General features: G+C 37.8%; 1 protein-coding gene across 5 annotated transcripts in view; it reads right to left on the reverse strand.

The window, feature by feature from the left end:
- The window catches only part of DAAM1 (dishevelled associated activator of morphogenesis 1), a 187,775-nt gene that overhangs the window by 57,141 nt on the left and 115,748 nt on the right, over positions 1-14,886 (reverse strand). For all 5 annotated transcript variants that reach the window (XM_077122487.1, XM_077122488.1, XM_077122489.1 and 2 more), the window contains one exon: positions 571-642. In XM_077122487.1, coding sequence (XP_076978602.1) covers positions 571-642 — 72 coding nt within the window. The remainder of the gene's footprint in view (positions 1-570; positions 643-14,886) is intronic.

Here is a 14,886-nt window from a genome sequence, read left to right on the forward strand (position 1 = left end):
TCATGTTAAGTACCATCTACTTTGATGTTATGAACTCAAAGTTGAATCTAATGAACTGATCATGAGCGTGCCCACTGATAATAATATTGTTATGTAAATGAGTAAAAGAGCACCCAGGGCCCTGTAAAAGCAAGAACCCAGGAACTAACCAAGCCTCCAGTGAGAAAGAGAATGGGGGGACTATCATGATAGAACAAACAGCTTATTTATATCATTTTTAAGTGATATTAACTTTTAGAATAATGCTGCCCAAGCAAAGCTCTAAATGAGCAGTAACAGCAATTATGAGTTAATGTTGATCACAAGCCAGATTTAAGATTACATTTCTTCTTATAATACTAAACTCACTTATATTTTAGTGTGTGCTGATTTTATTTAAAGCCTACTGGAAAAGTCACTTTGCCAAGCACCACTCCTGTCCCATTTTCCCAACACTGAGTGCTTGGACTGGAATTTGGAAAGGTAATTACATCTGGTAGCTCTTACTCAAGCGAATTTATTGTGCAACTGTGTGCTTTGTACTAGACTTAATGTTTTAACTGTGTGTCATAGAACATAAAGTATACCTACAGCAGCCATGGAATTAAGCTGATCAATGTAGAATTCAGGCCAACTTGTAGCTCCCTTGTTTTCTTCCTGGTCCTAAAAGGGAAGAAAAATGTGATATTCCATCAGTTGCGTACACACAACAGACAAGCACATCAGATTTCCAGGGCACACGGCCACTGGCCCACACAAACTATTTAAAGACACTGTGATGGGAGTATTTATTTATTTATTTATGAATTTTGGGGGATAGTATTTATTTTTAAATGTGCGTTTTTAAATAAGCAAAATGCCTACCTCACTAGGAGGGTCCTTCTTGATCCAATTTCCAGAAAAAGCGCTAAAGTTGGAATTAGGTGTGACAAAGAGGACATTTAAACAGAAACGTAGCCACACCATGGTACAAAGTTGTTTTCCTCCTGAGGCACACTCACATGGGGAAAGACACTGAGTTTGTTGTAAGAGAAAAAGATCTCTTGGTCCTATACTGCACTGAGAAAATAGTACTGCTGGACTACACGTCTGGATAAAACCTTCAGAAGGAAACTCGCCTTTAAAATGACCACAGGATTTAGCTGATTGTTAATCAGACCTTTTCACTTAGGTTATTTAGACTTCTGCAGACAGTACAGTTTGAAGAAGGATTTCATTGAGACGGCTAGAACTACGTCCTGCTTCATTTGGAAGGCAGAAAAAAGTCTGATGAGTGGAGGGTAGTAAAACAAACACTTGTTCGCCCTAATGCCAGCCCTCATGATGTGGCAGTTTGGGAATTTGGAATTAGTGAGTCTGAGGTGAAAGGAACTAAAGTCCAAGGAACTTGGGAACTGATCCTTAAACCACTCTGGCCAGTCCTGTTTCTGTCAAACCAGGGGGATTAGAAGCCAGCCCCACAGTGCCCAGGGCTCCTGAGGTCCGGAGATCTGTGCCAGCCTGACCTACACCTCTAAAAACAGGAAGGCAACTGTGGGCTGTGACCCACAGGACGGTCAATACCATTAAAAGGCGCCGTTGCTGTCTGAGATTTGTTTGCCTGTTTTCAAGTCCATGTGCCCTTGAGTCATTTGTGTGATCAGATGAAAGCAAAGTTTATGTTATCCTCTAGCTTCTCTTTCAGAGAGCACCTTAGTACAAACGATTTCCCCTGTCCCCTTGGAGAAGATGTGCCAGGCACATGTAGCTATTCCCTGACAATGAGGCGGTCACTACCTATTTTGTTTGTGGAGACACACAGAGAGCTCTATTTATTGATGTAAGGATCTCAGTCCTTCGGGCTGTGATTTTAAGGTGGGACATTTAATTTCAGTCCTGTACTTTATCTCAAAAAATTCTTTCTCTAAGCATCTTTCCATGCAGGCCTACTCAGGTGGGATAAAAGAAATTTCAAACTATCTGAAAAGCAGTTACAAAAAAGTGGCAAACTCTACAATTGGGAATGAGGTCCTACAATTTTGTATTGCTTAATATAATACCAGGATGCATTCCAGAGTATTTTGGGCAGGTAATTAAAAAGTATTGGCAAAGTCCCTTGAAGACTGGAGAAAAAATATGGAACTATTGAATTTTCTTACCTGAAAACTCCCTGATACTCTCTCAAACATTAGGGGCTCCCAAGTGAACAGGCCCAGCCCTTGATCTTCAGTCTTGCTCCTACAAAACTTATTCCTGTAATGAAGAAGCTCAGCCTACCTATACCTATACCTGAGTTTCTACCTGAGGACCTCTTTTGTTGCTCAGACGTGGCCTTTCTCTCCCTAAGCCCAACTCTGCAGGAAAAGTCATTACCCTCTTCCAATGTGGGACACGACATCCAGGGATGAGCCTGGCCCTGGCATCCTGGGATCAACAATGTCTACCTGACCAAAATGGGGGGAAAAGATGTAACAAAATAAGGTACCAGTGGCTAAGAGATTTCAAATGGAGTTTAGAAGCTATTCTGGAGGCTACTCTTATGTGAGCTTCAGTAAGATATTGCTAATTGCCATGGTACACCAAGCCCCAACAGATAGTATTTCTGTAAATCCTAAAGAATACCCAGGGCTCTATCTGAGACTCTATAAAAGTTTCACTCACTAAGTTTATTTTTCAGAAACCTAAAACTTCTAGATGGTTCTTAAGCCAGACGAGCCTTGAAACCCAGAGTGACCAGTCTTTCCAAGTGCATCAACCAGTTGCATCCCCTTACCCCATAATGTCAACACCCCTTTTCAACATGAAGAAGTTGGAATGGTTGATGCTCAAATATCCCTAAAGACTGGGAGAAGGGTCAAAGGAGAAGGAGGAAGTAGAACAGAAAAGATAGGATTTAACAGATGAGTATGACTGCTGAATCATTATATTGATATTTCTTTTTAGTCTCCAGTGTCTTAGAGCAGTTAGAAGGGAATACTTAAAATTGTGGAACAATAACCCATACCAGACTTTGAAATCTGTTCTATAACTACTTGTTAAAATGTACTTTGGAATTTATCGCTTTTTTGTATGTACGTTACATTTCACAATAACAAAATGTAAAAAAAAAGGGGGGGGGGAAGGGTTAAATTAACTATTGCTTATAGTACTTTAAAAGTTGGCAGTAACTGATACCTGAACTTGGCAGTTTGCATATATGTCATCTGGAGAGTGAATAAGCCAGAGGATGGGGACAAAGGCCACAGAAGGGACTTTGAACTTGGACTGTATTACACTTCTCTGGCTTTAAATAGTTTAGGAAATCTGATGAGCTTGTGGAACAGCCCTTGATTATAATTTAATGTGTTAATAAAATAGCTATATGGTAGTGTAAATACCAAGCCCCTCTCTCCTCTTAAAATGGATTATTAAAGTTAGCAAAACCCCACACATAGTTACCAACATGTCTAACAAGCCAAAACCCACAGTGACACTCAGTGTTATTTGAACCTATATATATATATAAAATGAAATAAAAGGTGCCAGATCTTTCCACACCTCAAACTGGGGCAAATTTCCAAAACTGAAATAAAATCAAGTTCCATATTCGAGGTCCCAAGAAAGCCTGTGTGTTGCAAACTTAATAGTCACTATTACAGAACAGAGATCATTTAGAAACCGAAGATTACCATATAGAGAGAAATCTTTGCACTCTGAAAATGTTGTAATAATGTAAACAGATTAAGAGTAAACTTAGATACCGTCGTCAAAATAAAGGGAAAAAAAGCTTTGTTTTATTTCACATGCCTGGGTGCTGAGAATATCAAATGAGCTAATGTATGGGAAAGCATCTTGTAAATGTACTAATTGTTACCACTCTCTCTGTATAACTGGGGGGGTGATTATCAGACCTCTTCATTTTGGCAATGCATCTCCAGTTTCCCCCGAGTGACCCTGGGGAATATGTGCTGCAATAGCCAAGTGAAACTCTCATCTGTGAATCACCTCTTTCCTTCTACTTTGTGTGGCTGTTAGTCTATCCTTCTGCAAAGGCACAAGCCAGGAAGAGAGAATTCCACTGTTTCATAAACAGCACCAGACACTAAGACACGTCAAGTGCGCGACCCTCTCCTAAAATGTCCATAGAAGAAATTGCTCATAGAAGTGCAAGGTACAATTTTTCTGGAGGGTAATTGGATTTTATGTATTGCAGAGCCTATGGCATTAATATTTTTCTTCAAGCCATCTATCTCAATTCTGTTTATTTGTTCTGTGGATACGATATACAAGATTTTACAAATTGCATTAGTTGTGATGGAAGCAACAACAACATCCAACACTTACATAGCTTACTGTGTGTCTAAGCACTGCACTCTTCATTTAATTAGAATTCCTCTCTTTTAATACAGATTGTTGGTAACACTTAATGGCATCTAGAGAAGATTGCCTTATGGGAACACAAATTCCAACATTTCCATTAAGTGCTCTTTTTTTATTCTGCCTAAAGAAGGGCTAGTTCATGTTGAAATTTAGTTTTGTTTCCTCTTGAAAGTGTTATAAAAATGTATGTTTATATGCCTACCTATAGAACATGTATTAGATAATTAGAATAGATTTATATAAATAGTTTATGTTATATTTATATTTTACTGAAGAGGGAAAAGAGACATTAGATGAGCTGACAAGGGTCATACTGCTGGAAACTCAGAAGTAGCAAGAAAGAATCAGCACAACCCCTTTCCTAAGATTAGCCCTCATATTATTCACAAGGAGTGTACACTAAATGCAAAACTGGATTTCATTCTTAACCCACTTTACTATAACAGAACTCAAACATGGCTAGTAGCCAAACATGAGTTCAACTTTTTCTAATCCCCTTGCTATTTTTGCTACATTAAACATGTTTGAATACTATCCTAAAGGCCTGCTCTCTTACCCAGGTTACCTGATGCCCCTAGTTAATCACCTGTACAAGTCTTCTACCTCTCTGTCGATACCTTATCCACCTTAGACATCTGGGTACAGGCAGTCCTTCAAGCTTTTTCCTAACTAGTTTTCCAAGTCTGTCACATACTTCAGTCTAAAGCCCATCTTCATGGGCATTTCTCAAGAGCATTTGAAAATTACTGGTTAGCACTGAACAGTTTGGGACATCGGAATTATAAATAAGTACCTCCATAACCACATACGTATAATCCTACAGCCTTCAATAATTCCATTAGAATTTTTCCCTAATAAGTAAGAATATTTATTTCATTCTATTCTAAAAGAAAAAAAATGCTCTCTTTTAATGTAGATTGTTGGTAACACTTAAAGGCATCTAGAGAAGGTTGCCCTATGGGAACACAAATTCTAACATTCATATTAAGTGTTCTTTTTTTATTCTGTCTAAAGAAGGGAAAATTCACATTGAAATCTAGTTTTGTTTCCTCTTGAAAGTGTTATAAAAATGTATGTTTATATACAGAAGATCTATTAGATAATTAGAATAGATTGATATAAATAGTTTATGCTATTAAGTTCTCCACTGATCTTTTTTTTTTCCTTTCTTAATTTACAAGTATCACTTATTTTTAGAGAGATGGTATGGCAGAAGGAAGACTAGACAGGCTCTCCGAAGATACAATTCCAGACCTTACTTTTTTATTTACTCTGCTGGCATCTTTGGGGCAAGTTTGAATATCTCTGAGCTTCATTTTCCTTCTCTCCAAAACAAGAGGTTGAGACTAGCTGTTTCTAAAGTCCCTACAACCCTAAAATTGGACGTCATGGGAAACATAACGTGTACTGAACTTAGATTGGTGTCCCAATGTTGAACTTCAATAATACATTTTTATTTGTGTTGGTCACTGATTGTTACAAAACTATTATTTTCAACAGCTATTTTGTTTTTGAGATAATTGGGGGTGCAGGGATCCCAATATTAATTATTTTATTATTTCTCCTTAGTAGGTTGTTGGACATCAGTAAGAGAATATTAAGGACAAGATCTCCTGGTGAGCAGAATTAACCTAAGCCACTTTGATGTGCATTTGCTGGCAGTCTGCAGTGACTGCAGTTTTAACCTGGTTTCTAGGTTGTACACTTTGCTCTCATTATCACAAACTTTGAAAATGTCTTTGCTAGGAAAGACATTTCTAGCAAATGGACAGAAAGTACACGGGTCCTTCCTGGGCATTAATTTTTTTAAAATCAGGCTTTAATCAACAAACTCATTTAGAAGGTAAAAAAATAAAAATAGTCTTTCTAACCCTGCTTCATTTCCAACTGGTAAACATTTTCATTCCAAATCTCTGATCAATAGCTAGGAAAAAATTCTAAGACATCCTCTCCACCCTCTTTAAACCACAATAGTGAATTTACTTTCCGTAATTTTCACTTTCCCCATAAGAATAATTTTTACATTGTCTCTTAATTTGTACTCTTTCTGGGATAAAAATTCACAGCTATATCCTCAGATTTCTGTCTCATCTTTCTCTGTCATGTCTCTCTACTAACTCCAAGGCATCTGTGTTCCACTTCTGTTATCACTATTGACAGACATATATAAACCCCTGGCCACTCACTAGCTTGTGACTTTTAGGCAGGCAAGTTACATAACCTCTTTGTGACTCCATTTGAGTTTCCTTACCTGTAAAATGGGTGCCTACCTCAAATAGTCATCGTGAGAATACAGGACACACGGCAAGCGTTCAACCAAGTTAAGCTATGATGACAATGATATTGTTCCAGGATCTCCTGGAACTCTTGTTCTAGGTCCCACTTACTAGACTTTAAATTGGAGCAACCAGTTTGGAGGTATGTTTTGGCAATAACAGTACAAATTTAAAAAGCCTTTGACTCTCTAAGTCTGCTTTCAGGAATTTTGCCCATAAATTACATGTGCACACTTGCACAGATACATGTTACAAAAATTTTTCCCTGCAGCATTGTTGGTGTCAGCAAATAATAGAAAAGGAAACAAATGAAATGTATGGAGAGGGGAATAGTTGAATAAATTACTATAAGCAGTAGTAAAGAATGAAGTAGAGTTAAGTAGTGATGTAAAAATGAGTAAATGTATTGTGGGTAAGTATTTCAGAAGAGTATTATTATTTCCCCTCTGTAAGTGGAAAATGTATATACATTTTATATATAAACAGTTCCAGAAATATATACAATAAAATGGCTACCTCTCAGGATCAGTGGGGAAGGTCTTTTACTTTACAAACTTTGTACAATTTAAATCTTTATCTTAACAAAGCATGTGCTATTTTCACAATTAGAAGAAAAGTTCTTAAGCATTTACTCATTCTGTTAGGACAAGAGCTTTTTTTTCTGATGCTATATATAATGTGTAATGCGCGGACACTGCGGCATTTGGGATGTCTCTGTTTTCTACCCCAAGACACTCCCGATAGCAAATAATTAAAAGCATTTATGCATCAATTGTCTTCTGTCACACAATTTTCTATTTCTGAAACATCTATGACCTCAATAGCAACTTTCTATGCAGACACAAAAATTGTGTGATTTGACCTAAGAGTTATACACCTGGAACATGCTAAAAATTTCTAAATTTCCAAACTTAACATATTTGGAGATTTATGTGGCAAATGATTACTTGGTAGCAGCTGAAGTCTTTCATTGATCTAGGTGAGGCTCAAAGTATAATTTAAAAACCTAAGTCTTTAAGTAAGAATAACTTCTTTGGAGATTACCACAGGACAAGTTTTTCATTAGATCATTTGCCAGATAAACTTTAAGTACTTGGAGAGTTTTTCCAGTCCAAATATCCAGTTTCAGATGCTCTTAGTAAGGCCCAAAAACAGGCTTTGCAGAGGTCATCCTGTGGGAAGGATGTGTTCTGTGGTCGTCCATTAGACAACAAATCGCAGGCTGAAGCAGCCTTTACTTGGTGTCCAAAAGCCATAAATCTCCACCAGTTCTGTTGTAACCCCAAGTTCATAGGTAATATCTGTCAGGACAGAAGGACACTCTTTCATTGTCTAGACTGATTACAAGCAATGTATAATAATGCCACCAATTCACAAATACTGAGGCATGTTAAGGATTAACCAAACAAACCTCAATAGCAGAAAGATATCATTTCAGTGTGGTACCAAGTAAATTACACTCTAATAATTTTCAATACAGGACAAAAGCAACTAATTATTCTACTAATAAAAATTTGTCCCATTTGCAGAGAAAATGCTATTAGAAAACACGTTACATGAATTAGTTCTTGCAAGAATTACTTCAAAGATACGACTCTTGTATAAAGAGGGTTTAAGTCCAGGGTACAGGGAGAAAACTGCTATTGCATGCTATGAGCTATGTTCAAAAGGAAACCATCAGCACTACCATAGCAACAGCAGAGGGAAATAATGGGGGGAGGGACAAGAGTTAAGAGGAGGTTTAGATTTTCTGTTTAGCGAGGGCGTGTTTATTGGTTTTCTTTCTCTTGGGAACAAAGAAATTATCTAAAATTGAGAATGTTGATGGACTGTGAACTTCATACCCTCTATGTGATGCCCGATGAATGCAGGTGGCTGAAAGATGCACTGATGGAGAAGTAGATTGGTGAATGATGGTGCACACTTATGGACGAAGGTTGTGCTGCTACAAAAAGGAACAAAATTGTGAGGCATGCAACAATGTGAATGAACATGTGGGACATTGGTGAGACACCTTTAGAAAATGCTTATGAGAAAACAGGGGCCTAGACTGTAAGCTTTTAGAGCAGACACATTAAATCCGGAGTGGTGATTATTTCTGGATTTTGAGAGGCTGTTTTATATGTATAACCTGATGCTTGGAGATAAGAGCAAAGCTGAACTGGTTAGGGTTAAAGTAATTCAGAACCTAGGGGTAAGGAAGACAGTGTCTATATTTTAGAACCACACATATTCTTTGAAACCAATAGAAGAAAGGTTTATTTGGTCTGGAACTGAAATTTTCTGTAATGCATAATCTAATTCAACCTATCTGTATAGCTCATTTGAACAACTGAAACACAGGGAGCACAGGATAATAAAGAGATACTTTAATTATAGATTATTGTAATGCCTGGATACATCCTAGAGTATATTAAGCAGATAATCAAAAAGTATTGGCAAAGTCCCCTGAGGGATGGGAGAAAGAATGTGGAACTATTACACCTTACCATCAGGAAATCCCCTGATACTGTGTCAAACTTTAGGGACATCCAAATCAATAGGTCATGTCCTCTATCATGACACTTACTCTTCTGAAGCTTATGTAGGTAGCAGAGAAGTTTAAACTGACCATAGGCATGCCTAAGAGTTACTTCTGGAGGACCTCTGTTGTTGCTCAGATGTGGCCTCAGTCTTTCTAAGCCCAACTCTGCAAGTGAAATCATTGCCCTTCCCCCTACCCGGGACATGACATGCACGAATGAAAGTCTCCCTGGTGACATGGGAGAGGATTTCCAGGGATGAATCCAGACCTGGCACCCTGAGATCAACAATTACATCCTGACCAAAAGGGGGAAGAGAAGTGTTAACTAATAAAGTATCAGTGGCAGAGAGAGTTCAAATAGAGTCAAGAGGCTACTCCGGAGGTTGCTCTTACACAAGCTTCAGTTAGACCTTGCTACCTATCATAACCTGCCAATCCCCAACCAGGACCATTCCAGCCAATCCTAAAGAACACCTAGGGCAATATATAAGATTCCACAAGGGTTCCATGCATGAGAGTAACTTTCCAGAAACCTACAACCTCCAAATGGGTCCCTGATCCAGAAGATCAAGTCCTGAAACATTAAGTCCTGAAACCTAGCCCAGTCTTTCCAGAACATCAAATAGTTCCATCTCCCTACCCCATATTAGTACAGACCCTTCCAATACAAAAATGTAGACTTACCATAGCCCAAACACCCCTAAAGAGAGAGATGGAAAGATCAAAGGTGATGGAGTTATACAGAGAAGACAGGATTTAACAAATGAATATGAATGCTGAATCATTAAATTGATACCTCTTTTAGTCTCCAGTATTTTAGAACAGTTAGAAGTAAAAATCTAAAATTGTGGAATTGTAACCCATGTTAAACTCTGAAATATGTTCTACAACTAGTTGTGGTGCTGTGCTTTGAAATTTTATAGCTTTTTTGTATCTATGTTATTTTTCACAAAAAAAGAAGGAAAAAGTCAACTGTGATGATAAAAAATATTTAAGCCCTCTAGCCTCCTATATTCTGGAACAGCTAGAAGGAAAAATATGAGGATCGTATGGTAGCCCATGACAAACTCTGGGATCTGTCCTGTAACTACCTGTTGAAGAGTGCTTTGAAAACTATTGCTTTTTTATTCCTTTGCTTTGTATATATGTTATATTACACAATAAAAAAGTTAAAAAAAAATAAAAAGAAAGAAAACATGTTAACTGTGGTAGTGTGCAAGATCAGTGAGTTCTAATCCCTGTCAATGAACAAAATAGTAACTGGTGCATTAAATTGCCATTCCTATCCTGGATTTCATGAGCCCAATACCCAAATATTAATGAATGCAACAGATGTTAAATAAATTCACTTTATACCTATAATGAAAAAAAAATGAGGAAGAAAATGGTAGATAGGCCAAAATATTTTATACTACTACATTCCCATGACCTGTGGCATCTAACTTAAGTGAATCATAAGAAATAGGTACCTATGTGGGTTCAAGCAACAGAGAAGGATGAGCTGAAAGGATCAAAGATAGAAAAAAATATATTGGAGACTCTGCCAATAACTTCTGCTAACTTTCCCTTCCAAGTCAATAGAATGTGAACATCATTTCCCAGAAGATGACTATGATGAGGTCTGGAACACTCTGCTAGACTAGGAATCAGGAAACTTTTTCTGTGACGGTCCAGAGAGTAAATATTTTAGGCTTTGTAGGCCATACAATCTGTTGCAACTACTCAACTTTGCCACTATAGTGTGAAAGCATTTGGTGAAATGAATGGGCATTGCTGGGTTCCAATAAAACTTTATTTACAAGAACAGATGACTGGCCAGTTCTGGCCCATTGGCCATAAATTCCCTACCCCTGTGCTAGACTAAGCTTGGCTCTCAAGAGGGCTTGAGCATATAAAAATTACAACTTAGCGAATAACTATTTCACATGGTTTCCACTTTCCCTGAAGCCACACTGTCCAGCAAGGCCCAATTGTAAGTTAGGATCAGCTCATAAAGTGTTTAGAATTTGTCCCGGAACCTACACTTTTTCTAAAGAAGAATCTGTGACCTACCATGTCTGAAACGTCTACCTCCTTGCCAGACTCATTGCTCCCTGAAAGTAGTTCAACTCTGCTGTTTCAAATGGCATCATGAGGTCCTTAAATCCTGATATTTGCCTCTTCACTGGGAAGAGAAGAACCAGCAGGTCCAAAAAACCTGGGTTCCTGAGACTGTTTCACTCTGTCCTTCTAACGCCTACCACCAGCCCCTTATGGTAGGTAAAGCTAGAACCTAAATTAGAATCTTGCCAAATGAAGGCAGTTGGTTTCATAAAATAATTCCTATGCTGTCACATTTCAAGATAGCCATTTGGTCCCTGGGACCACCAATTTCATTCACAATTTTTGGCTACTGCCACAATTATACATCAAGTGCATCTGCTGTTAAAATCTGGTTGGGCCCACACAAGGAATTACTATAGAACAGTGGCTTCTTCATCTCCCAGGAAATCCAACACCTCCTCCTAAGCTTCAGCATGGCAGTCATCTTCCAGAAAAACTCAAGGGTGACTTGCAATAACAAAGACTTTCATATTTAGCCTTTGGAATCATGGAATAAGAGCAAATATCTTCCCAGTTTTTGTGATTTACAAAACATCTGGATGATTTAAGGAAAGCTGTCACAGGTCTTTATACCTAGCCCTTGACCCTAGGACACTCTGGCCCAAATTTCCCCTCAGAGTGGACCTTTATTTAAGGTCACCAGCAGGGATAGATCATCTGTTCTCTGAGAGAGGGCTTCCAGAGGTCTGCAATCTTTTGGAAAGAGCACACTCACTAATTGCCACTTGTAACTTCCACTTTGGAGTTTAATTCTGCCTTTGAGAACTGTGCAGACTTAGTCTAATCTCTCTATAGACAACAACCCGACAAATATTTAAACAATTTGAGCAAACATATCATATCCTTGCAAAGTCTTCTCTTTATCAAGCCAAAAATTCCCCACTGGCTATACACACAATTTCATCTTCTTCAATTCATAGATAAATTTCAAATTTTTTATAAGTTCATCACACCCTCATGTGCATGTACTATTTGCAAAGATAAACCCAACAAATATATCTAAATTTCCATTGGAGGTCTCTTCTCACATGCTTGTACCAATAATACACAACTCTAGAAAGACTCTACTGAGAGATCATCCAGAAGATTTCAGACCAAAATATCTTTCCAATCAAGAGGAAATACAATAGCATCTCACTCTCTTAATAGTCCTCAATGAATTTTATATAAGACTTAAAGTAAAAGACATATGCCATATGAAGCAAAAAGGTAAGCACATATAGCCCTTGTTTAATTAATATACATATTTTAATAAAATTGGCCATAAACTCAAGTAAAATTCATTTTCTTAGTATAAGATTAAAGATGCTTTATCTCTAAAACAGAAATCTATGCTAACAGGATGGAAAACAGGTGAATAGGACCTACGCTCACTACCTGCCAAGAAATTTTGTGCTCCCCTCCTTCTCTGATCTATGCAGGTAGAAAGCTTAGTAGGGAAGATTAAAAAATGCCATGTTTTCCCATAGAGAACCTCACACTATCTTATCATGTACTCCAGTGTAAAATATTCTAGAGTTAAAAATCTCAGCTCATTAGCATAAAGAAACCCCTTCCTTATCAATTCTCTAAGTTTAAAATTCCATATTGGTAAAGAATAATTTTTAACAGGTAAAATAACGACATGAACACATATTAAAGTTTTTACCAAACATTCATAAATGAGGGAATTGGTAAGATGTTACAACTGGTTCAAAAAGAAATCCAAAGGGACAAAAACATATATAAGTATCAGGAATACTGGAAAGACTTTACAAGTAGGTGTAAAATTGGTCAGCAAAGCAAATCAATTGCATCAGACAAAATTTGTATTTCAATGGACACAAATAATTTGCTTTGCTCTCAGCTTCTGTGTTTTTGTTTTTGTTTTTGTTTTTTTTTTTTTTGCATGGGCAAGCCAGGCTCCAGGAATTGAACCCAGGTCTCAGGCATGGCAGGTGAGAACTCTGCCTGCTCAGCCACCATAGCTCACCCTCAGTTTTGTTTTGTTTTAACAATATACAGATTTGTAAATGTGGAAAGGTAGAAACAATGCTGACTTTTTCTGTCCACTTCAATATAACTACAGTATAACAGAATAAGAGATGCAGGGTTCGTGCTTCCTTACTGAAGGGCGCACAATCTATAAAGGTGTAATGTGGAAGCTAGATCTTTGACTGACACTCTGCTCTAGGCCCCTCACATCAAAATTACCTAAATACTTAGGCTTGCCCAAGGCTTGCTCTAAAACATCTACTCCATCATGACTATTTCATCTCAATTTATTCTGTTTCTGTGCTTTGTCCAGCCTGAGAGGCATGCTTTCTAGTTGTGCATCACCGAGTCTCTAACTTGAGACCACAGTGTTCCTAGCCAGTCACACCATCTCCCTTATTGCCCCTGTTAAACCTGGTCCTCTATCCCCAGCCTACCCCCCAGAAATTTGTTGGGTAAGTAGTTGGGGTACTTCCAAGACTTCTTGTACATGAAACAGCTGTGAACTCGCTGAGTTTAGACTCTCCATACGGCTGCCTAACCACTTGGTCTGGAACCCAATGCGAGGTTAGAGTAACACACAGTCTACTAAGCCCCCAATAGGGCACAGTGGTTTCTTAAAATCTAAGTACCTGTGTAGACAGCCTAACTCAGCCGCAGTATTAATACTATAGTGCTGAATGCAGGGCTTCCTGAAGGCAGGATAGGAATAGAGTCCTACTTCTCATCATGCTTATAAGACCACAGTGCTGAACTGAATTTAAAAAATCAGTTGCTTTCTTTCTCATTCATTCACTTACACAACAAAATACTTACTGAGTGCTTATAAAAGACAAGGCATTGTTCTAGGTGCTGAGATGTGTGAACAGAACAAAGCTTCATGCTCTCTTTAAGGTGGCTCCATGCGTATGAGACACAGAACTTAGCAGATTTTGGACTTAAATGATATTTCCAAACTTTACTGCTGAGTGTCTTAGAAGATCACAAGCTTATTCTTACAACAGGATCCAAATGTTTACAAGTAAAGCTATAAAGAACTATATCCATTTATAGATTTCACTCCCTGTTCCCATGATGAAAAGAAACAGTCATATAATATTAACTTCCATCCATTTTAACTAAACCTCAGTCTTCATCAACACATCTTCTAACTTCAAAATAGAGGTTAATTACAAGCATTTCTGTGTGACACTGGGGGAAAAATGCTTCGAAACATTTCCTTGGTAGTGCGTAAATAAAATGTTACATTAGCATCACAAACTTTATTTCCACTGGTAAAAAAGAAAATGATCAAAAATTTCTTGGTGGCCTGAAATGAAATGGAACCCATCAAAAATCAAGCTTGCAATACTTCTCAGTCAGCTGTCATTTCTGTTCTCTCCAAAATCACAAATACAGAAAGCAAGAAAAGAGTGCCACTTTCAAAAGAACCAGTCACCGTCAGCAACCCAGCAACAACAAAGAAAAGAGGAGCAATATGATTTCATGATTAAAGAAACCAACTGTATTACTGAATGAGCTTAGAATCAATACTCTTTTCTTTCTGAAAAAGTCTCAGCTGACTTTATAGCACATGAAATCTCAAAAGTCATATGCTACAGGATCCAGGAAGAAAACGTATTTTATATGTTGTTATATCCAAGAAAGTAGCCACATGCCTAACTTAGAATTAAGAGCTGAGACATTACAATC

The sequence above is a fragment of the Tamandua tetradactyla genome, chromosome 12 (assembly GCF_023851605.1).
Source record: "Tamandua tetradactyla isolate mTamTet1 chromosome 12, mTamTet1.pri, whole genome shotgun sequence".
In the NCBI taxonomy this organism is placed as follows: Eukaryota; Metazoa; Chordata; class Mammalia; order Pilosa; family Myrmecophagidae; genus Tamandua; species Tamandua tetradactyla.